Source organism: Muntiacus reevesi, chromosome 9, assembly GCF_963930625.1.
Source record: "Muntiacus reevesi chromosome 9, mMunRee1.1, whole genome shotgun sequence".
Lineage (NCBI taxonomy): Eukaryota > Metazoa > Chordata > Mammalia > Artiodactyla > Cervidae > Muntiacus > Muntiacus reevesi.
The window spans coordinates 488,738-512,860 of record NC_089257.1 but is presented as its reverse complement, the minus strand read 5'-3'; the positions used below and the strand labels follow the sequence as shown (position 1 = coordinate 512,860).

Here is a 24,123-nt window from a genome sequence, read left to right as displayed (position 1 = left end):
GTTAGACGAGATAGACTCGCTGAGACGCTCCTCTACGGCAGTTACAAACGCCTTCTTCTAACATCAACAGATTAATTTTGGAGTTTTTGACTTACCTGGAAAATGACCAGCAAAATGTAACTGAAGATACTTCTGATTATACAAATAGTCAATATAAGTAAAAAGTTTAATAATGAACCTGCTAGGTAAACACACGATTGTTTCCTTTACTTCACTTCTCATTCATATTTAGGAGAGGAAAGGATGTAGCTGAGTTTTGTGTCTGCACTTTTTTTTTGGCCTGGAGAACACTTGGCTCTTATTTAGATCTGAGACTTTTGAAAACTCTGGTGGATAGACTGTGAGTGTGAAAGCACCCCGGGAACCCAGGGGCCTGACGGGGACCCACGGGGAGGGGCGTGCGGAGCGGCGCCCGCCAGGCTCAGATCACCGGCTTCCTGAAGACCCAGAGCACTGCGAGGCTGCCCCTGCTCCTCACTCACCCAGGGTGATGACGGCGTGTGCTCTGATCACCGAGGGCATGACCACGCCCTGGACCTGGGAGAGGGGCTGGGAGGCCGGGGCTGCACTGCTGCCTGGGGGAGCCTGGGGCCCTGCGGGAGGGAGGGGAGGTGGGCTTACTGCCCTGCTCAGGGCGAGGCCGGCCCTGCGGGAGGGAGGGGAGGTGGGCTTACTGCCCTGCTCAGGGCGAGGCCGGCCCTGGGGAGGCGGGGGGTAAGGGGGCTTACTGCCCTGCTCAGGGCGAGGCGGGCCCTGCGGGAGGGAGGGGAGGTGGGCTTACTGCCCTGCTCAGGGCGAGGCCGGCCCTGGGGAGGCGGGGGGTAAGGGGGCTTACTGCCCTGCTCAGGGCGAGGCTGGCCCTGGGGAGGCGGGGGGTAAGGGGGCTTACTGCCCTGCTCAGGGCGAGGCGGGCCCTGCGGGAGGGAGGGGAGGTGGGCTTACTGCCCTGCTCAGGGCGAGGCCGGCCCTGGGGAGGCGGGGGGTAAGGGGGCTTACTGCCCTGCTCAGGGCGAGGCTGGCCCTGGGCGGCGGGCATGGGACGTGTCAAGGGCCTTACGGGGCTCTCTGCTGGGAGACGCGGCCAGGATAGACAGGATCAGGAGGGTGGTCCTCTGGTCCACGCGAGCTGGACAGAGCTGGGCGACGTCTCCTAAGGTGAAAACATACTTCACCTGCAAAGAGAATTGGTTCTGCGCAAGAGTGCGGCAGAGGACACCGGACTCCAGTGGGACAAAGGCTGTGTCAGCGGAGCTCTCTCTTTGTCCCGCTAATTAAATGACTGTCTCTTTCCTCTGAAACAAGACACAGCCATTGTAAAAACTCAGCCACTGCCTGAACTAGAGTGGCCACACAGCTCCATCATCTGCGTCCAGGTACTCCTGCCAGTCAAAGGGCACTGGCTAGCAGGCACACTGTGATGACAGCGCTGTGACCTCGGCGCTTCCGAGTAAACGGGGACTCGGAGCACCCGACTCACAACCCCGCCACCCACAAGGCGCCACCCTTGCTTTTCTGGATGACTTTCTTTTCAAAGTATTTTTATGGTCACAGGGCTTCATGCTTGCGTTTCCCCCACACTTTCCAATCACACTAGGTTGAAGGTCGCAATTCTAAATTTCAATATCAGGCATCCTTTCAGGTCAATGTAGACAACAAATATGTTTAACAACTACACAAAAGTATGCTGAAAATCATGAATGTTGTCACAGTTTACCACGCCATCACCGTGCGTCTGCGGGACCGAATCCTTTCCTGTTTGCATCGTCTCTGACGCGTAGCCCTGCGCCCTGGGACGGCGCTCTGCCTCCTCAGAAAGGTTGTGCAGGACGAGAGGACATAGAGCCTGCTACACACTTTAAATGCACTTCCAAATCTCCTCCTGGTTGGCTTACTAGTAAGATTCCTACTCATTAAAACATCAAGGCACCATTACTGTGTCTTTATTGAGGATGTTCAGCTTAATAGTTAAGCAACACTGTTTTAATTATTCAATCATAAAAATACAAGTGTGACACTAACTAAAGAGTAAAATGTTAAATAAAGACTTTTTAGAGTAAGAAAGCTAATAATGATATGTGTGCTTAGAGAGACCTGAACATACTGTATCAGTGGACTGAAGGAATATTTGAATTATATTTAAATAAGAGTGAAGTAAACAATATATATATGGGAAACTTCTCCATATATTTTGACTGAAGGGTAGATTTTGGTGACATATTGAACAGAAAAAAAAGTCTTACTAAGGAAAACTCCCTGGTCATATTACGCATTTTTCTTAGACCGGGTAGGGAACCCCAGACCCATCAACAGAGAAAGACCCTCCAGAGAAGCCCAGAGAAGCCACTCTACAAATTGCGGCCTCTGACACAAAACACCAGAGTTCCTATTGATTAGGGTAATCCTAATTACTGAACTGGGAGCGTATCGATGTCTCAGCACAAAGGATCTTCTCCTCCAAAATATCCAAACATAGCCATTGATCCCCAGCTTCAAGTGTAAGGGGGAACTGAACTGAACAGGGGGGAACAGGAACTGAACAAACAGATGAGGAAAATGGCCAGTTTCAGCTAAGTGAAAGTGATGGCCTAGCCTAAAAGGCCCTTACTGGACGATGTCAGATGCCAGAATCAGAATCATCATGTTTTGCTGACAGCCAGCCACTCGGATGAGAAAATGGGCCCTGTGTGCAAAGACTCATCTTCAAGACACAATTTCTAAAGCAGGTGCATGTCACACAATCTTGCTGCTCCCGGGGCAGAAATTTCTCCAGCTTTCAAACATCTCTTCTTGTTTCACATGTGACCTGGGAACTGTTCTCTAACCTGATGGTGAAACCACTCAGCAGACACAGTAGACAATTTTACAAAACATCAAACTCAAGGCCAAAGCAGCAAGAGTACACTCACTTTACTCTCTTCTCACCTGTTAATTCTGAGCTCACAACACACACTGTGTTCTCCTATTGGATCAAGAATCCCACAGGACCCAACTGGGAGAAGCATTTGCCATCATTTCCCCCAGGGAGTAAGTGAGAAGAAAATGCATAGGTCACCAGTTAAAAAGTCTAGAAAAGAAAAGCACCAGGCTAGGAACATCCCTCTCCGGTGTTAGAAACACACACCACAAAGGCATTCACAACCCTGCCGGCACGGGAGGAGGAGGACGGTGAGACGGCAGCCACTCACCATCAGGTCTTCTCTCATCCGGCCTGGCCCGTCCTCCTTCAGGATGATGTTGGAAAGGTGGCGCACGCAGGTGGCAAGCACGTCCCCAGATGCCTGTGCCAGTAACTCCTGTGGCGAGTCAAAGGTCACCTCTCAGGGGAGCCATGCACCCAGCAGACTGCCCATGGCGCACAACTCACTCGGAAGAAACGCTGTGGCCTCCAAATGCATAAACTGGAAGCCACGAAAAGTCCTAGCCATCATGTTTTTGCATCTTTGCTCTTTCTTTTGGCAACCTGGCAATATGAACTGGTTAAGTGGCATTCACAAAGAACACTTTATGTATGCTCTTTCCAATACACTCTACCTACTATATTTTGTATATATATATACATATTTTATATATAAAAGTCTTTTGTATATGTAAAGTCTTTCTTTCTACTTTTGATCTATAAAAGGTAAAGACATCTACTCAGGAAGGTCTAGAGGTCTAACTTCTAGGAGATCTGTAACAGCAGTGCTCCTCTAATAACAAACACATTGCAATTCTTCTGGCGCATGTAGATGGTGAATTAACTGCTGTACTAAAGAGTGTATTTTAAATAAACAGACTTAAGAAAAAAAGCTGCCATCCTCCTGGAGTGTATTCATTAGAGGCAAGTTTTCAGAGTTGCTGGTTAGTGAAAGTGACTTCCAGGGGCCCCATCCCCAGCCCACGCACCTCACCACACACAGCGGGCTGCAGAGGGTCTCAGCTGCTCCCTATGACCTGGATGTCACTAGACACCCAGGCTGAGCCGAGCGGCTCCACACCGTGATGGGCCGCCACACTGTCAGGCGTCTTTCATGTCTTCCTGTTATGTTTAACTGGACGACAATCACTTTACAGTGCCGGGCTGGTTTGTGCCAGGTATTCACATGAATCAGCCGCAGGCACACACACCCCTTCCCTCTTAGACCTCCCCACACCTCCCTTTCCACCCCACCCCTCAAGGTGGTCACAGAGCACCAGCTTTGGGTTCTGACAACAGACAAATACAACCGACAACAGAGAAATACAAAAGATCATAAGAGACTACTACGATCAACTACATGCCAATAAAATGGAACATCTGAACGAAATGGACAAACTCTTAGAAAAGTATAACCTTCCACAATGGAACCAGGAAGAGATAGAAAATACAAACAGACCAATCACAAACATGGAAATCAAAACTGTAATAAAAAAAATCTGCCAATAAATAAAAGCCCAGGACCAGATGGCTTCACAGGTGAAGTCTACCAAAAGCTTAGAGAAGAGCTAGCACCTATCCTGCTCAAACGCCTCCAGAAAACTGCAGAGAAAGGAAAACTCCCAAACTCACTCTATGACATCAAAACCAGACAGATACCACAAAAAAACAAAGTTACAGGCCAGTATCACTGATGACCATAGATGCAAAAATCCTCAACAAAATTCTAGCTAACAGAATCCAACAAAACATTAAAAGGATCATATATCATGATCAAGTGGACTTTATCCCAGGGACGCCAAAATTCTTCAGTACATGCAAATCAATTAATGTGATACATGATGTTAACAGATTTGAAGTTAAAAACCATATCATCATCTCAACAGATTTAGAGAAAGTTGTTGACAAAATTCACCACACATTTATGGTAAAAATTCTCCAGAAAACAGGCATGGTGGTGGTTGTTTAGTCGTTCATTTGTGTCTGACTCTTGAGATCCCATGGACTGTAGCCCACCAGGCTCCTCTGTCCATGGGATTCTCCAGGCCAGAGTACTGAAATGGGTTGCCATTTCCTTCTCCAGGGGATCTTCCCAACCCAGGAATCAAACTTGGGTCTCCTACATCTGCAGGCAGATTCTTTACCAACTGAGCTACAAGGGAAGCCCGAAAGTAAGCACAGAAGGAACATATATCAACATAAAAAAGGCTAGATATGATAAACACACAGAAAATACTATTCTCAATGATGAAAAACAAAGCATTTCATCTAAAATCAGGAACAAGACAAGGGTGCCCACTCTGCCACTATTATTCAACATACTTTTGGAAGTCCTAGCCACAGCAGTCAGAAAAAAAAAAGAAGAAGAAATAAAAGGAATCCAGATTGGAAAAGAAGTAAAAAGTCTGCAGATGATATGATTCTTTACATAAAAAAACCCTAAAAATGCCACCACAAAATTAACTAGCGCTAATCAATGAACACAGTAAAGTCGCAGAATACAAAATTAATATACAAATCCCTTGCACTCCTATACACTAACAATAAAAAATCAGAAGGACACTCACTTCTGTTTCAGGACTTCCTCTACCACGGAGTTAACTGCTAACAGCTGGGTCTCCCCCACTGTGCGGCAGAGGCCTTAGGAACGGTAGTCTGACCATCACCCCAGGTAGCGCCCAGCAGCTCAACCATAAGGCAGTACTCAAAGTTTGCCAAACTGCTGGCAAACCACCGTCACAACCCAGACGTCTGCGGCTGACTTGCCTAAAATGTGTGCACGCTCCTGCTGCGGTTTACAGAACAGCACAACCTGGAGCTTCTGGAATGAACGTGCTCTGTCCCAGTCGTCTGGGTCCCCAGGCCCCGGCTGCTAGTGAGAGGAAGACTTCAGAGGCTGTGCGACTGGTCAGCCCGCCCACCCGTCTGCCTTGGGCTGTCCCCCGACAGGCGCTCCCGCCCTGCCTCCAGCTCCGCCCTGAGCACTCCCGCTGCCCAGGGCTGTGTCGAGGCGAGTTTCTCCAGTCCAGGCAGACCTCAGAATGCTTTTTCTTGTTTCCCAAAATTTGTCTCCTTGCAACTTCCACCTACTGGTCCAAACAGGTCCTCAGTGACACCGAGTCAATCTGATTGTCGTCTGGGTCTTCGGTCGTGTGTGCACGGAGGCAGGCCAACTGCTGCCACGTGCTTCCTCCTCCAGCTGCACACGTCAGGCCCCTCAGTCACCCCGGCTAGCCTGCTCTGATCCCGCTCTGCCGCTCACCCAGTCTCACCCACCCTGCTCTGCAGGCTGTCCTGAGACGGAGGACGGGGCACTGGTCTCAGGCTCGACCTGTGCAGACAGCAATACCGCACCTCTGCTGCAGACCCCGGAGCCACTCACAGCGTCCACACCTGCGCCCACTGCTGACTGCGGCTCCACAGCGCCGTCAGCTCACGGCGCCGACAGAGCAGCGACGCCCACAGCCCCAGGCTACGGCTCGGCGGTCGTGTCTTTGGTACCTGTTTTTCTCCATAAAACAGAGGATGTTCATTTAAAGAAAGAAAAGAAACAGAGGTATGTCTCTGGTCACCTGGATGGAAATCACCCCCAGCTTCTGGGACGTTCGGGCCTCAGTCCCCTCTCCACCACGCTGTGGGGCAGAGCCAAAACCCTGCCTCCTCCTAACACAGCAGTGAGCTCCACACTCTTCCAGTCTCGTTTCTGCGTGAGAAGAGCACTCAGCCTTCCTCACAGACGAACAAGGACCCAACTTACTGTTCTGAGCACCGGGGTCCGTGGTGGGCAGACAGTGCACCCGCTCGGCCCGGCTCCCCCCAGTGCAGACCCTCCTCCAGCCAGGGCTGGGGACCCGGGGTCCAAGCCGCAGGCCTGGCTCCGCATCAACAAGCAACGCGCCGCAGACACGAGCAGGATGGCACCCTCGGCCCTGGCCACAAACCCCCGCCTTCCCCATGGCACTCTTCCCTCATTATCAGTTTTTGTTTTGTTTTTATCTGTTTTCTGCTATTCACACATGCTCCCTACTTAGGGAATGTTCCTTATTTAAAAGGTTTTCTCACACTTTCTTGGATCAGAGATAAATGGTGAGAAAATCAAGAAAACAAGTATCCCATTCATCAAGAAGTGCCAAGAAGTTTAGTGAGGAAACCCCAGACACAGAAAGAGCTGGGCTTTTTTAATCAAGTAAATTTCAACCTGCTCAGACCCTAAGCAAAAACGTTACACTATGCTGTCTTACTATACCTGTTAACTTAAGAGGGAAGGACTTTTTAAAAAGAACTTATACAAGAAAAGGAAGCATAGGAAGGTGGCAGGTAGCTCAGATAAAGCAATGTTTTTTATTCTAGGAAATGTAAATATATTGGGTTGGCCATAAAGTTTGTTTGGGTTTTTCCATAAGATGTTACAGAAAAACAAGAGCAAACTTTCTGGCCAGCTCAATATTTCAGCAGTTATCTAATTGTTGACTTCTAAAATCATTATTAATAACCCCCAGTCCTACACAGTTTCATTATGATTAGCACTGTTTGGAAGTATAATTTGAGCATCCCTGGTGGCTCAGACGGTAAAGAATCTACCTAAAATTGGGAGACCCGGGTATGATCCCTGGGTTAGGAAGATCACCTGGAGAGGGAATGGCTACTCACTCCAGTATTCTTCCCCAGAGAATTCCATGGACAGAGGAGCCTGGCAAGCTACAGTCCATGGGACTGCAGAGAATCGGACAAGACTAACACTTTCACTTTCTTCACTTTTAGGAGTATATTTCATGACAAAAACTGAATACATGGTAATAAGATGACTCATCATTAGAGATACTGAAATGGAGAGCACTCAGAAGTTGAACTAATTCCCCATCTCCCAGAGAACGCTTGGTCAGTGAGGGAGCTTCCAGAGGGCGTGTCAGTAGGAGGCCCTGGTACCAGAGGCTTTAAGGGGAAATAGCACAAAGATCTACCAAAACCTTCAGGCCTGGAGGAGAGCCCCGACCAGGAGGAGAGTGCTTACACACCCTGGGAGGGAGGAACTGAGGCAGGAGGGGCCAGCAGGCTACTGTGAGCACCCAGCCTAAGGGGATGAAAAGACAACCCTGCATATTCCATCTTGGGACCAAGTACCCAGCAGTCATGCTTCCTAGAAGAATACAAAAAAGAACTGTACAAAAAACATCTTAATGACTCAGATAACAGTGATGGTATCATCACTCACCCAGAGTCAGACATCCTGGAATGCAAAGTCAAATGGGCCTTACGAAGTATCACTACAAAGCTAGTGGAGATGATGGAATTTGGGTTGAGCTATTTCAAATTCTAAAAGATGATACTGCAAAAGTGTTGCACTCAATATTGCCAGCAAATTTGGAAAACTCAGCAGTGGCCAGAGAACTGGAAAAGGTCAACTTTCATTCCAATCCCAAAGAAGGGCAAAGCTAAAGAATGTTCAAACTATGGCACAACTGCACTCATCACACATGCCGGCAAAGTAATGCTCAAAATTCTCCAAGCTAGGCTTCAACAGTATGTGACCCAAGAACTTCCAGATGTTCAAGCTGGATTTAGAAAAGGCAGAGGAACCGGAGACCAAATTGCCAACATCTCTTGAATCATAGGGTAGCTCAGACGGTACAGCGTCTGCCTACAATGCAGGAGACCCGGGTTCAATCCCTGGGTCGGGAAGATCCCCTGGAGAAGGAAATGGCAACCCACTCCAGTATTCTTGCCTGGAATATCCCATAGACTGAGGATCCTGGTAGGCTACAGTCCATGGGGTCGCAAAGAGTCGGACCCAACTGAGCGACTTCACTTCACTTGAATCATAGAAAAAGCAAGAGAATTCCAGAAAAACATCTACTTATGCTTACTGGAGAAGGAAATGGCAACCCACTCCAGTATTCTTGCCTGGAGAATCCCATGGACAGAGGAGCCTGGTAGGCTACAGTTCATGGGGTTGCAAAGAGTCGGACACGACTAAGCGACTTTACTCACGCATGCTTTATTGATTATGCTAAAGCCTTTGACTGTGTGAATCACAATAAACTGTGGAAAACTCTTTAAAGAGATGGGGCTACCAGATGCCTGACCTGTCTCTTGAGAAACCTGTATACAGGTCATGAGGCAACAGTTAGAACCGGACATGGAACAACAGACTGGTTCCAAATTGGTAAAGGAGTACGCCAAGGCTGTATATTGCCACCCGGCTTATTTAATTTACATGCAGAGTACATCATGCGAAACGCTGGGCAGGATGAAGCACAAGCTGGAATCAAGACTGCCAGGAGAAATATCAATAACCTTAGATATGCAGATGACACCACCCTTATGGCAGAAGTTAAAGAAGATCTAAAGAGCCTCTTGATGAAGGAGAAAGAGGAGAGTGAAAAAACTGGCTTAAAACTCAGCATTCAAAAAACTAAGAGCATGGCATTTGGTCCCATAACTTCATGGCAAAAAGACAGATAAACAATGGCAACAGTAATCAACTTTATTTTCTTGGGCTCCCAAATCGCTGCAGATGGTGACTGCCGTCATGAGATTAAAAGACACTTACTCCTTGGAAGAAAAGCTATGACGAAGCTAGACAGCATATTAAAGAGCAGAGACATTATTTTGCCAACAAAGGTCCGTCTAGTCAAAGTTATGGTTTTTCCAGTAGTCATGTAGGGATGTGAGAGTTGGACCATAAAGAAAGCTGAGAGCCAAAGAACTGATGATGCTTTTGAACTGTGGTGTCGGAGAAGACTCTTGAGAGTCCCTTGGACTGCAAAGAGATCAAACCAGTCAATCCTAAAGGAAATCAACTCTGAAGATTCACTGGAAGGAGTGATGCTAAAGCTGAAACTCCAATACTTTGTGCAGCTGATGTGAAGAGCTGACTCATTTGAAAAGCCCCTGATGCTAGGAAAGATTGAAGGTGGGAGGAGAGGGGATGACAGAGGATCAATGGTTGGATGGCATCACCCACTCAATGGACATGAGTTTGAGCACGCTCTGGGAGTTGGTGAAGGTCAGGGAAGCCTGGCGTGCTGCAGTCCATGTGGTCGTAAAGAGTCGGACACGACCGACTGACTGAAGTACCCAGGACGCATGCTTCCTAGAAGATAGTGGTGCCCAGAATCAAGGAGATGACCTCCTAAGGGTGCTGTGTCTTCAGCAGTCAAAATCTTCTTGGGGAATGTCAACTGCTTGTCAGATGGGTGCTTCCTTAAAGACCTAACTGCCCTCCTAGGCTCACCGTGGAGAACACACCCCCAGCCTAAAGGCCGAGTGAGTGTTCTGCCTCCGACAGTCATGCCCACGAGTCTGTAGCGTACCTGCTCCTCCGCTGGTGTCTCTGCAGCTACCCGGCACAGGCTTTGTAAAGTGTCAACAGCTGGAGTGATCAACAGTGTCGACCAGCAGAATCCAGTCAGCTTTTTCTTGAGAACATCTAAAAAGAGTCAATTCCCTCCAGGTTTTTAACTTTCACAATAAAGTGAGAGGTGAGCCTTTTCACAATTCTCCGGTAGACACTCACCTGCCACCCTGTCCCGGGTGCTCTGAGGAAGATGCTTGGCGATGTGCCGGATGACACACAGGATGTGCCCCAAGGTGTCTTCACTGGGGTTCTGCTGGCTGGGGAGAGGGCGGGGGAAGCATCAGGGCAGAAGCCCGGGACGCGCTGCTGTCGACGCAGTGCTTTTCTTCCGGATTCTAGTACTAGAGGGAGGAGGGCAGCCCGGCCCACAAGCCAAGCTGGGGAACGCGACAGCACTTCCCGTACTCGGACTATCAAAGCTTAGCAGCGATTCCATTTTCCCTCTTGGTTTTTACACCAGAATTTAAAGAAAAGATCCATGTACACAAACAGCTATGAGAGGGCCCACTTCCTCAAGACACAAGCCCTGTGTCCAGGACTCCCTCGTGTCTGGAGGCAGCACCGTGACAAGCGTGCAAACCTGCTCATCCTCTCCCAGGCCTCGAGGACGGTGGAGTAGTCCAAGGTGGGCGACGCACCAGCCACCTTGGCGAGCAGCATCCAGGCGGGCGCAGAGTGCTCCTTCTCCGTGTGGGAGAGCACACTGTTTACAAACGTCGGGGAGAATCTGTCTTTCCGGGACCAGATATGAAAAGCCTTGTTTAAATAGCAGCTGGAAAAGAGATGGAAAGCAGGACCGACTGTGAATGCCTCGCACAAGCCTCGGGCTGCCCCTCAGTCCAGCCTTCCTCCGGCACAGCAGCCGCAGGGGTTCCCGCCTGGGGCACATCCGACACCAACAGAGGCATCCTTCCAAATGCTACCACACCGAATAAGGTATGCTAACCCACTCCTCCCGGAAGGTTTTACTTTGAAAGCAAAGAATAAAGTTTCAGAATACACTGGAGACCCTCTACAACGTGTATGTACACATATGCAGTAGGATGCCAATAAGAGGTACATCCAGAGCTTATGAGGTTTTAGTGACAAAACATGTAGACAATATCCTTTTTCAATGGAAGGACTAGACAGAAATGACATCCCAGAGGTAAAATACAATGGTATTAAGGGAGCTCAACTTTGCTATGACCTGTCAAAACCATTCAGAAGTACACATTTCAAACTTTTCTAAAAGAAAACAAAAATTCTTCTGATGTATTAAAGTGTCTGTGTGATGTCACTGCTTTTTTTAGACCATTTCTTATATGCTTTTTTCCCACAGCAGTGAATGACATCATGTGACTAATGAGACAAATGTAACATTTTATATTTAAGTGGAAAAACAAATATATTCCTTCCCCAAGTAATTTCTTCTACTGCTAGGAACACACACACACCCACTCAGATTAGCAAAACTTTTTCATTAAATGAAAAAAAGAATTCTCAAAGTGTGCAGAAGGTGACTACAAGAAAATAAACACACCCATACACAGTAAGTATATGCATATAAATGAATGGCTTGCATTAATAAATTAGCTTTTATCTAAAAAATCTATCTAGAGTTTAACTGCAAATGACTAACATGATTCAAACCTGGCTGTTGTCTGAAACCAAGTGAATTGACAAATACTTTTAAATTTATCTACAAGAATCACACAGAATACTAAATGACATTTACTACAGGAAGCCAATAGGATGGGAAGTGTCCTCTGAACTTAGGAGTTTTGAGAGCTCAAATCCAGCCCCTCTGGAAGGTGGTCACACACACCCTCCACCAGCACTGAGCTGTCCCCAAAGGCCCCCTGACTGGACCCAGTCAGTATCAACCCACTCAGGTCACAAGAATGCGGCTCAGCAAACACCACCTGGGCTTCCTGAAAAGCACGGCTGACCGCTAGCCTGAGACCCACCCAACGCACCCCCAGGGCCGCCACAGTGACCCCTGCGGGACAGAACTGGCCCCTCTCCCTTACACTGCAGTCCACGGCCTGACCGTGGACTAACTCCTGGGCTTCTCATCATGCCAGTGCTGACTCTGAGAAGGTCCGTTCCACGCCCTCTGCTCCAATCTACAGCCTAGCCTGGTGACTCCCTCCACCACCAGAAGTGCTGAAAGCAGGCATTTAAAGCGAGGCTCAATGCGTAGTAGCACTCCCCTGCCCTGGCTGGCCTCAACTCTGCTTCCCATCCCAGAACCCCCCAGCAGCCCTGTTGTTTAGGACCCGAGAGGGTCAGGCCTCTCGGCCTCTGCGCTGCCATTTCCTGCCTGGAGACGCTCACTATCAAGTCGGTCTAGCTCATCGCAACTCTTTTCACCTCCAGAGATGATTGCAGTCACGCTACCATCAATAGGAAGCCACTCTAAGCCAGAGAAAGTAAAGGAGATAAAAACCATAAAGGGGAAAGAAAAAAAAAAATCAAACTTCTAGGAAACTATCTGGGAAAACATCTACATAACCTAGAGGACATCTATAGGAAAAGATCTATAGGAAAAACTGATATAACATCTATAGGAAAAGATTTCTGAAAAAATCCATTAACCATAAAGAAAACCACTAGCAAACTGAACTCATCAGAAGATCCCATTAGGAGACTGAAGAGGCAGACGCTGGGCTGGGGGAGAGGCGTCTGTAATGCACACAACAGTGTTTCTGCACCTTTCAATGCTTTTGGGTGAACAAGCAAAAGAGAGACAGATAGCCTGATTAAAAAAGTAGGGAGCAGGGCATGATATCTGGGCAGATAACACACAGTGTGACTATCTAGATGCTAATCCACCTATAAAAGGGGCTCAACTGCATCAGTCACCATGGCAGTGCAAATTAAGACCACCAAGAAATGCAGTGCTGGCCACCAAAATGACTAAAAAGAAAGACCAACGGCAGAAAGACAGGGAGAACTGCAGCTCTCAGGCGTGCTTCAGGGGGTCAGCCTGGCACCACCACTCTGGAGCGCTGTCTGCAGCCACTTAAGGAAGGGTAAGAGCGCGCCCAGCAGCACTGCTCCTGGGGACATGCGCAACAGAAACGTGCGCCAAGACATGCCCAGAAACACTCACAGCATTTTACCTCACAGTAAAAACTGGAAACGATCCATCATCAGCCAACAGTCGACAGGATACATCAACTGTGGCTTCTTCATGAACGTGAGGCATACACATGCAACAATGAAAGTGAATGAACTACAGCGGCACACAGCCACCTGAGTGGGCCTGGTACTTCTTTGAGTGGAAGGAGTCAGACCCACAAAGAACGGAGACCATGTAATTCCGTTCATGTAAAGAGGAGGCGCAGAGAAACCACACCTGGTGCTAGAGTCAGCAGGCACCGCCTCTGAGGAGAGGAGAACCACTGGAAGGGAGGGGGAGGGTGCTTCTAGGCCGAGCAAGGCTCTGTTTCTGGACTCAGGGATCACACCCAGATAGGCCATGTCTTCTGCACTGCAGGGGATTCTTTACCCACTGAGCCAAAAAGAACAGAAGTGAAGGGCAACGGAGTGAAAGGTTGTTGCTGAACCACGAAACATGCCAGGATTCTTGGCCTCCGGAGGAGAAGAATTCAATCTGGGGCCAGAAATGAGGCTTGATCGCTCAGAGCTTTTGTATAATAAAGTTTTATTACAGTATAAAGGAGACAGAGAAAGCTTCTGACATAGACATCAGAAGGGAGCAGAAAAAATACCCGCCTGCTAGTTTTTAGCCAGATGTTTTATAGTTACTAGCAGTCTGTATGAAAGAAAAAAATGTCTTAAAACTCAGAGAATGGCACCAGACCCTTCATCCACAAGATGTATTTTGGGATAATCTTGGCACCAGACAAGTCATCCTGGGCCATAAACCAATTGACTTGAATCTTGTATAGAGGCAGATTACCATACAAATAGTTTCGTTTACATAGATTAGGGGAACAATGTCTGAGTATAACACACTGGTTTGTCAAGTCTGTTCTGACTCATTACTCGGAACCAACTTGAAGAGAGAGTCTGGGGTAAACGCACAGTACAGTAACATAGCTTAAGACGGACACGTCCATAAGAAAGGCGCATTGGTTAGCTCAGAGTCTGAGAAAAGTCAGGTTCAGGTGGGGCCAGGTGGCATTATGGCAATACAGCACTTTAGGAGAAACCTCTTTTTAAATTTGTACAGACAAGGAAGAAAAAAAAATCTCTCTCTCTCTCACTAGTTTCCTCCTGCCACTTAAGAGAGAGATAAAAAAATGTCTGACACTTGCAGCCTATTTCCTCCATTTGGAGACCCCTGGCCTTCCTGCCCCTGTTACCCTCTCAGGAGAAAGGGAAAGATACACCCAATTGAATGCAGAGTTCCAGATAATATCAAGGAGAGATAAGAAAGTCTTCTTAATTGAACAACACAGATAAAGAGAGGGAAAAAACAGAATGGGAGAGACCTCTTCAAAAAACTGGAGATACGAAGGAAATATTTCTTGCAAAGATGGGCATGATGAAGGGCAGAAATGATAAAGACCTAATGGAAGCAGAAGAGATTTAAAAAGGTGGCAAGAATACACAGACTGTACAAAAAAGGTCTTAATGATCCGGATAACCATGAAAGTGTGGTCACTTACCTAGAGCCAGATAACCTGGAGTACGAAGTCAACTGGGCCTTAGGAAGCATCACTACAAACAAACCTAGTGACGGTGATAAAATCCCAGCTGTTTTAAATCCTAAAAGATGACGCTCTGAAAGTGCTGCACTAGGCCAGCCAGCTTGGAGAACTCAGCAGTGGCCACAGGGCTGGAAAGGTCAGGATTCATTCCAATCCCAGAGAAGGGCAACACCAGAGAATGTTCAAACTACCACACAACTGTGCTCACTTCACATGCTAGCAAGGTAACACTCAAAATGCTTCAAGCTAGGCTTCAGCAGTACATGAACCAAGAACTTACAGATGTACGAGTTGAGTTTAGAAAAGGCAGAAGAACCAGAGATCAAATTTGTCAGCATTTTTTGGATCACAGAGAAAAAAGCTAGGAATTAAGGAAAAACATCTACTTCTGTTTCACTGACACTGTAAAAGCCTTTGACTGTGCGGATCACAACAAACTGTGGAAAATTCTTAAAGAGATGGGAACACCAGACCACCTTACCAGTCTCCTGAGAAACATGTATACAAGTCAAAAAGCAACACTTAGAACCTTGCATGGAAAAAATGAATGGTTCAAAACTGGGAAAGAGTATGACAAGGCTGTGTATTGTCACCCTGCTTATTTAACTGCTACACAGAGCACATCATGTGAAATGTTGGGCTGGATGAATCCCAAGCTGGAATCAAGATTTCCAGGAGAAATATCAACAACCTCAGATATGTAGATGTACCACTCTAATGGCAGAAAATGAAGAGAACTAAAGAGCCTCTTGATGAAGGTGAAAGAGGACAGTGAAAAAGCTGGCTTGATATTCAACATTCAAAAAACTAAGATCATGGCATCTGGTCCCATCACTTCATGGTAAACAGAAGGGGGAAAAGAGGAAGCAGTGACAGACTTTATTTTCTTGGGCTCCAAAATCACTGCAAATGGTGGCTGCAGCCATGAGATTAAAAGACCCTTGCTCCTTGGAAGGAAAGCTATGATAAACCTAGACAGAGTATTAAAAACCAAAGAAATCATTTTGCTGACAAAGGTCCATACAGTCAAAGCTCTGGTTTCTCCATAGTCATGTATGATTCTGAGAGTTGGACCATAAGGAAGGCTGAGCACCAAAGAATTGATGCTTTTGAACTGTGGTGTTGGAGAAGACTCTTGGAGAGTCCCTTGGACTGCAAGGAGATCAAACCAGTCACTCCTAAAGGAAATCAACTCTGAAGATTCATTGGAAGGACTGATGCTGAAGCTGAAGCTCCAATACTTTGGCCACCTGATGTGAAGAGTGGACTCATTAGAAAAGACCCTGATGCTGGGAAAGACTGAAGGCAGGAGGAGAAGGGGATGACAGAAGATGAGATGGTTGGATGGCATCACTGACTCAATGGACATGAGTTTGAGTAAGCTCTGGGAGAGAGTGAACGACAGGGAAGCCTTGTGCACTGCTATCCATGTGTTTGCTAAGAGTCAGACGTGACTTAGTGACTGAACAACTTTATGATACTAAACCTATGACTCTTTCCATTGAATGTTAATTCCTCTATAACTACATGTAAACAAGTAGGGAGGTACTTCTTACATAGTAAAGGAAAAAAAAAGGCAAACACAGTCAAAGGAGCACAAACAAAGGCCAGCTGCTAGATTCATGTAGTAGAGATTAACACTGATCAGTACAGGTGCCAATCGATCACTGCCTTGCTCCCTACACAGCAAACACCCAACAAATATCAAACAGAAAGAACACTGTGGTGTGATTAAGTCATCAACCCAACAAAATGTCAGAAAAAGTCTAATGTGTCCTAATCAGGAAACCATCTATCACAACCAGTACTGTGGAAAGTTAATGTCAATACAGTAAACCCATTAATGCTTTCTACTACATATTAAGACATCAATTTGAAGCTGGGGAACACTCAAAAAGGCAAAGGAAGGCTTCACAAAAACTGTCACCACAAAAGCTAAAAGATTTGAACTAGGTCAAGAGAAAGAAACTAAGATTAAGTCTTTGTATATCAAGCAATTTGGAGAGCTGATTTTCCAGTATCAACCCAGGAACTGATAACCGAGGCCTGTCCACGAGGACACGCAGCCGCCCGGGAAAAGCATACCCCAGCTTCCGGCTGTCCGTGTCCAGCAGCGCCAGCAGCGCCCAGGTGAGTGCCTGGCCGTCGTCCGCATCGCGACCCTCGCTGTGGTGCCGGATGCTCTGCAGCAGGAGCCGATCCAGGCACTCCAGGGCCTTGTCCTGCACGCTGCTCTCGTTGTCCATCACGGCTGGGACCACGCCCCCCAGCCAGGCCTTCTGTATCTGCACACACTGCGGCTGGGCCTGAGAAGTCCAAGTCAGGAAGTCATAAAGGTGCGAGCACAGATCAGGGCAGCTGTGAGCCATGTTTTGGGATGTGTTATTAGTAGTTCTAACACAATTACAGATAAAACCTAACAGTGGAAAAATGTCAACGTCCCAAACATAAGTGAAAACCAAGTTCAAGCTCCACTTACTATAAAGCAGAGCATACTGAGATTTTAGACTTAAAGTGATTATCTTACCACTGTAGTAAAGCAGCACTTTTTTGGAATAATTCAAGACTGAGAGAAAAAAATATCTATTTCAAGGAGAAATCAGAAAAGATCTAATGAAGAAAGTCAAAGCGGGTATTGCTTAAAGCCTTCTACTGTGAAATAAGAAAAGACACTTTAAAAATTCTTCAAAAACTAGCTGGCAGAAGTAAACTGTATATAGGATTAGTGGATCCGCCCCTTTGGCCACATCACCTATACAGGTTTCAATGGACAAAAAATAATGTAGGCCTCTGGCCTAACCAAACTGATTTTAGACTTCACATTCTGTGTGAGCTGCACGCTGTCAGCGTTTTCCAGCACTGGTCTGCATGATACGTGCATATTTAACAGGGAATGCAGTCCAGCACCGGCGGTGGAGACTGTTCTCAGTGCACTGCCGCCCCACGGCGGCCGCCCTTAGGCTGGGCCACCCTGATGGGGAAGGGCGCCTGAGACGCAGCCCGGCTGGCCTCACCAGGAGCAGCTCAGTGAGAGACTGCAGGGCCTGCTTGCGGACGGAGACCGCGACGTCCCGGCAGCGGTCCTGAAGGATGCTCAGCTCCTCCAGCAGGCCCGCGACGCTGCAGTGCTTCAGCAGGTTCACCAGGACCTAGAAGGCGCGGGGTCACGCCAAGGGGCCGCACAGGCACTGGTTAGCACACACTGCGGACAGAGCCACTCCTTCAAGCTCCCGACTCATGTGTGAGATCACAGATCCGTCCCTCCTCCCAGTACATCCCACCTCTCAGAGTCTGAGGAAATTTAAGACCTCTCTGGAGAAACTCTGACATATATTTTACATGAACATGTACTCAGAAGCCGCTTCAGGAGTTTTGTGAACCCGATCAAAATCCACCTGTGGTCCCCAGGTTAAGAATCCCTACTCTAAAAAAACAAATTAAGGATCTAAAATTGTGGTTCCTAGGAAGCCAGCAAACCAGCAGGCCACTTAAGAACAGAGGATCCTTCAGTTCATCTGTGTAAGTTACATTTAACAGGGACAAGGTGAACTAACCTCAAGTGAAATATGAGTACTGAATATGACAGAACAGTTTTTAAAACAGTCTCTTGCACCTTCAAGCTGTTAGTGCTTAAAAAGAGGGCATGAAAAGAATGTCCAGAAAAACACACCTGGACTGCAGACTTCCTGACGCTGGTCTTCTCGTCACCGACCCTATTCCTCAGTGACACCAGGAAACCCATTTCTGCTGAGGAAACACCAACAAGTCATCACAGTCTGAGGACACCAGAGCCCCAGCCTCTCCCCGCACACTCCCGAGGGCATGCACCAATCCAAAACTGGCCAGTTAGCTGGTTTTAAATCATAAGAAACCACAGCAGAAAATCATGTAGAAAAAGAAGAAAATGCAAATAATTATCTATTTACAATAATGCAGAAGTAGTAGTAGGCAGAGTAGTAACATTTCAAAAGGGCAAATTCTGGAAAATTAAGCTTTAAACTGGGCTTCTAAGACTAAAATTTTGAATGAATTTATTTAGATGTGTCATTCTGTTTACTACAAACGGGAAGATGTAAACCATGCGGTGTCTTAAAGACTCAGTAAGACAACAGGTAGCAGGAGCGTTAAACCTTCCCGTCAAGAGCCCCTTTACGCTATCAGGTGTTACTGAAGCCTCATGAGAGTCTCTTTGTCTGTTTGTTTTAAATAAATGTGGATTACAGCTTTTAACATGAATTAGAAACTTAAAATGAGAATTATAAAAAGATTTAATAAGTCATCTTAAGATACCAAATAAACGGCATACTTTTTTAACTGAAAAATAAAAAAGTAGTGAAGAGAATGGCACTGATTTACATTTTGCAAACTCTTTAATGTCAGACTTAAAAGACAGCTGGGTTGTCATCTCTGCTTCTATCTGCTTTTGCCTGTCTGGGACTTCTGTCTGCAAAACTCCAAAGTATACTTGTGAGCAAACCAGAAAGTAGAAGGTAACTGATGTTTTAATATTACTATGAAAACTGTATTAACTTCAAGGGCCCACTTCAAGCCTCCCTAAGGAGGCTTAGGGACCGCAAACCACGCTTGAGAAATGCTGATGCACAAGAAATAACAGTAGAAAATAAAACAATATGGAAAACAATAAAGAAAATCAATGAAATCAAAGTAGGTTATTTAAGATCAACAAAACTAACATTTTCCTAGACAGAAAATAATAGATGAGTCTAATTGCTAAAATCAGAAATGAAGGAGGGACAAGGTTATGAATACTATGAACAGTTTTATGCCAACACATTTAAATAAGTAACCTGGATTAAATATCTGCATGTGATTAAAGATATACATTAGGAAACCTAACTCAAGAAGAAAGACAGACTGAATACACCATAACAAGTCAAGGGATTGAACTAGCAAGCAAAACACCTCCCACACACGCACAAAGAATCAGGACCAGACAGCTCTACTGGAGTCTGTCAACTGTTAACAAAAACACCAATTAACAAAAATTAATAACAATGCTTCCTAACTGCTTTCAAAAAACAGAATCCCTATATCACTTTCCACCTCCCTCTGTGACGCCAGTATTATCCTGAGAGCAAAACAAGACAAAATAGCTCAAAAAAACAACAGACCAAAATCTCTTGTGAATACAGACATAAAATCCTCAGCAAGGGCCTTCCCTTGGGTCCAGTGGTGCAGACTCCAAGCTTCCAAGGCAGGGGACAGGGGTTTGATCCCTGGTCAAGGAGCCAAGATCCCATACACCCCGTGTTGTGGCCAAAAAATAAAATTAAAAAAAAAAATCCTCAGCAAAATATTAGCAAATTAACCCAGCAAGATACAAAAGGGTTTATACTTCCTGCTTGGGATTTATCCTAGGACGTGGGAAAGTCATTCACTGTGATATACCATCACAGAACAGAGGAGCAGGGCCACATGAGCACCTCCATAGATGCAGAGGTAGTACGCGCAAAACCCTCTGCCCGTTCACGATAAAACAGTCAACAGTCAGAAAATAGGAACCTTCCTCACAGTGACAAAGGTCCTCCTGAGGCAACGCAGAGCTGACACCACACTCAACGGGAAAGACAAAGAACAGAAGACATGGATGTCTGCTTTCCACACTTCAACTCCACTAGAAGTCCCAGTCGGGGAAAACAGGCAAGAAATAGAAACAAAGGCATTCAGATTGGAAAAAAGAAATAACTATTCTCACAGACGGCATGATCTGATAGGTAGAAAATCTTAAGGAATCACACACACACACACGCACACAAAACTTTTTAAGGCTAGTAACTAATTTAGCAACATTGCAGGATACAAGACCAATCATCAAAATCAATTGTATAAACTATAAAAAAATAATCAAAAATGAAATTAAGAAAGCAATTTCACTTATAATAAACAGTGTCAAAGAGAATAAAAGACTTAGGAATAAGGGTAAAGAGCAAGAGTTGCACACTGAAAACCATAAAACATCACAGAAGTGAATCAGAGGAGACCTAAATACAGAAAGGCGTCCCTTGTCCACAGGCTGAAAAGCTTGGTATTCTTACAGTGGCAATATAACCCACACTGGCATTCCCTGATAGCTCAGTTGGTAAAGGATCTGCCTGCAGTGCAGGAGACCCCGGGTTGATTACTGGGTGGGGAAGATCCCCTGGAGAAGGGAAAGGCTACCCACTCCAGTATTCTGGCCTGCAGAATGCCATGGACTGTATAGTCCAATGGGTCAGAAAGAGTTGGACAATTTGATATTCACACTGAAAGTTGGATCCCTAACTTACATCGTAAGCAAAAATTAACTCAAAATTGAACCAAGATGAAAATGTAGAGCTAAAACTATAAAACTCTTAGAACACCATCAAGAAAGTGAAAAGATAACCCAAAGAATGAGGAAAACAGGTGTGCAAATCATATCCGAAAAGGATTTGGATGTAGAAAATATGAACTTTTACCTCAAAAATAAGAAGATAAATGGACACTTGGGTTGTTTCCACTTTTTGGTTACAGTGAAGGATGCTTCTATAAACATTCTCACATCGTGTTGTGTATGAGTATGTGTATGGATTCACTGTTCTGTTCTTCCCTTGTGGTTGCACACCAAGCAATGGAACTGCTGGGTCACATGGTAACTCTATGTCCAGGATTTTGATGAACTGCCAGAATGAATGAACACACAAAATGTGGTCCATCCATACAATGGACAACGTTCAGCCATATAAATGAACAGAGTACTGATACAGTAGCACATGCCTCAACGTGGATGAACCTTGAAAACAGATGGCAAAGAAGCTGTCTGCACAAGGCCACATGCTCCAGGGTCCCCCTTGCGCAGAGCGTCCAGAGCGGAGCCTCCACAGACGGGGGAGCACCGGGGTTGACTGCTCGTGAGTACAAGGTTTCCTTCTCAGTTAATGAGAAGCTTCTGGAAGTTGATTACACAAATTTATGAACCACTAACAACCACTGGATTCAACATACTTTAAACAGTGACTTTTATGAATTATCTCTCAAAAAAAAAAAAAAAAAAAAAAACCACCAACAATGGTATTTACCAGCACAGATTCTGGCATGCAGTAACTACACAATTTTTTTAATGTACAGTTAATGCCAACAACACAAGTCATTTTAGTTTATCAAAAATAAGTTGGGAACATGGGCTCTTTACATCTGGCAAGCTCTTATAATTTAGAAGCATCATTAAAGCAATACAGTAGTGTTTGGAAGTGTCTCTGCAACAGTGAGAATCCACTATTGGATTCTGAGGCGGAGGAGAAAGACTTGCGCTCATCTACTCCTACGAGAACACCAAAATTGCAACTAGCTACTGAACAACCATTGACAGGAGAATGTTGGATCTCACCAAAAAAAGATACCCCCACGTCCCAGGGCAAAGAAGCAGCCCTAACAGGACAGCAGGAGGGGCAAAACTGTGTTCAGAATCAAACCTCATACCTGCCAGAGTCGCTCAGAGGGCGCAAACAAAACCCTGTGTGCATCAGGAACCAGGAAAAGGAACGGTGACCCCCACGAGAGACTGAGTCAGACCTGCCTGAGAGAGTCTGAGCCTCTCCTGCAGAGGCACGCGTCAGCACTGGCCTGCCCTGGGGACGGGGCTCTGGCTGCAGCAGACTGGGGGGTGTGGCATCTGGCCAAAGTCCTCTTGGAGGAAGTCGCCATTAGCCCCACCACAGAGCCGCCAAGCAGAGGACCCACAGACTGGAGAACAATTATACCAAAGAAGTTCTCACACTGCTGCAAAAGTTACAGGGCCCACAACAGACTTCCCAACCTGGGGATCTGGCAAAGGGACTGAGAACCCCCAGGGAATTTGACTTTGGAGGCCAGTGAGATTTGATTACAGAACTTCCACAGGACAGAGAAACAGACTCTCAAGGGCACGAACAAATCCTTGTTCCCACCAGGACCCAGTAGAAAGGATCAGTGACCCCACAGGAGACTGAGCCAAACTTGCCTGTGAGTGTCCAGAAGTCTCCAGTGGAAGCATGGCTTGACAATGGCCTGCCACGGGGTCAGGGGCACTAAATACAACAGTCCTGGGAGCCGAGGCGTACCAGCATAAGTCCTTTTGAAGGAGGTCGTCATCACCGCCATTAACCCCACCACAGTTTGGCCTCAGCCAAAGCCAATTATCAGGCTTCCCTGATAGCTCAGTTGGTAAAGAATCTGCATGCAGTGCAGAGACCCTGGTTCGATTCCTGGGTTGGGAAGATGTCCTGGAGAAGGGACAGGCTACCCACTCCAGTATTTTGGCCTGGAGAACTCCATGGACTGTCTATGGGGTCACAAACAGTCAGACAGGACTGAGCAACTTTCACAAACTACAGGGCAGGAACACAGCCCCACATATCAGCAGAAAACTGGATTAAAGATTTATTGAGCAAAGCGCCCCCACCAGAGCCAGACTCAATTTATCCCACAGTCAGTCATCCCATCAGGAAGGTTCTGTAAGCCTCTTATCCTCATCTATCACAGGGCAGAGAGGATGAAAACCACAATCACAGAAAATTAAACTAGCCAAACTGATCACATGGACCACAGCCTTGTCTAACTCAATGAAACTGAGCCATGCCAAGTAGGACCACCAAAGATGGATGGGTCATGGTGGAAAGTTCTGACAGAATGTGGTCCATTGGAGAAGGGAATAGCAAACCATTTCAGTATACTTGCCTTGAGAACCCCGTGAACAGTATAAAAAGGCAAAAAGATAGGACACTGAAAGATGAACTCCCCAGGTTGGTAGGTGTCCAATATGCTATTGGAGATCCGTGGAAATATAGCTCCAGGAGAAATGAAGACGCTGAGGCAAAGCAGAAATAACACCCAATTGTGGATGTGACTGGTGATGGAAGTAAAGTCTGATGCTGTTAAGAAAAATACTGCATAGGAACCTGGAGAGTTAGGTCCATGAATCAAGGCAAATTGGAAGTGGTCAAACAGGAGATGGCAAGAGTGAACCTTGACATTTTAGGAATCAGTGAACTAAAATGGGCTGAAATGGGTGAACTTAACTCAGATGACCATTATATCTACTACTGTGGGCAGGAATCCCTTAGAAGAAATGGAGTAGCCATCATAGTCAACAAAAGAGTCTGAAATGCAGTACTTGAATGCAATCTCAAAAACAACAGAATGATCTCTGTTCGTTTCCAAGGCAAACCATTCAATATCACGGTAATCCA

At 46.3% G+C, this 24,123-nt stretch overlaps 1 protein-coding gene across 3 annotated transcripts in view; it reads right to left on the bottom strand.

The window, feature by feature from the left end:
- NCAPD3 (non-SMC condensin II complex subunit D3) overlaps positions 1–24,123 on the bottom strand; it is a 57,174-nt gene that overhangs the window by 16,214 nt on the left and 16,837 nt on the right. For 2 of the 3 annotated variants that reach the window (XM_065944892.1, XM_065944894.1), the window contains 9 exons: positions 18,588–18,664; positions 17,932–18,066; positions 17,003–17,223; positions 10,834–11,025; positions 10,413–10,510; positions 10,210–10,325; positions 3,186–3,293; positions 1,058–1,172; positions 483–593 (listed from right to left, as the gene is read on the bottom strand). In XM_065944892.1, the coding sequence (XP_065800964.1) occupies positions 483–593; positions 1,058–1,172; positions 3,186–3,293; positions 10,210–10,325; positions 10,413–10,510; positions 10,834–11,025; positions 17,003–17,223; positions 17,932–18,066; positions 18,588–18,664 (1,173 nt within the window). The remainder of the gene's footprint in view (positions 1–482; positions 594–1,057; positions 1,173–3,185; positions 3,294–10,209; positions 10,326–10,412; positions 10,511–10,833; positions 11,026–17,002; positions 17,224–17,931; positions 18,067–18,587; positions 18,665–24,123) is intronic. The other variant, XM_065944893.1, reaches the window with a different exon arrangement.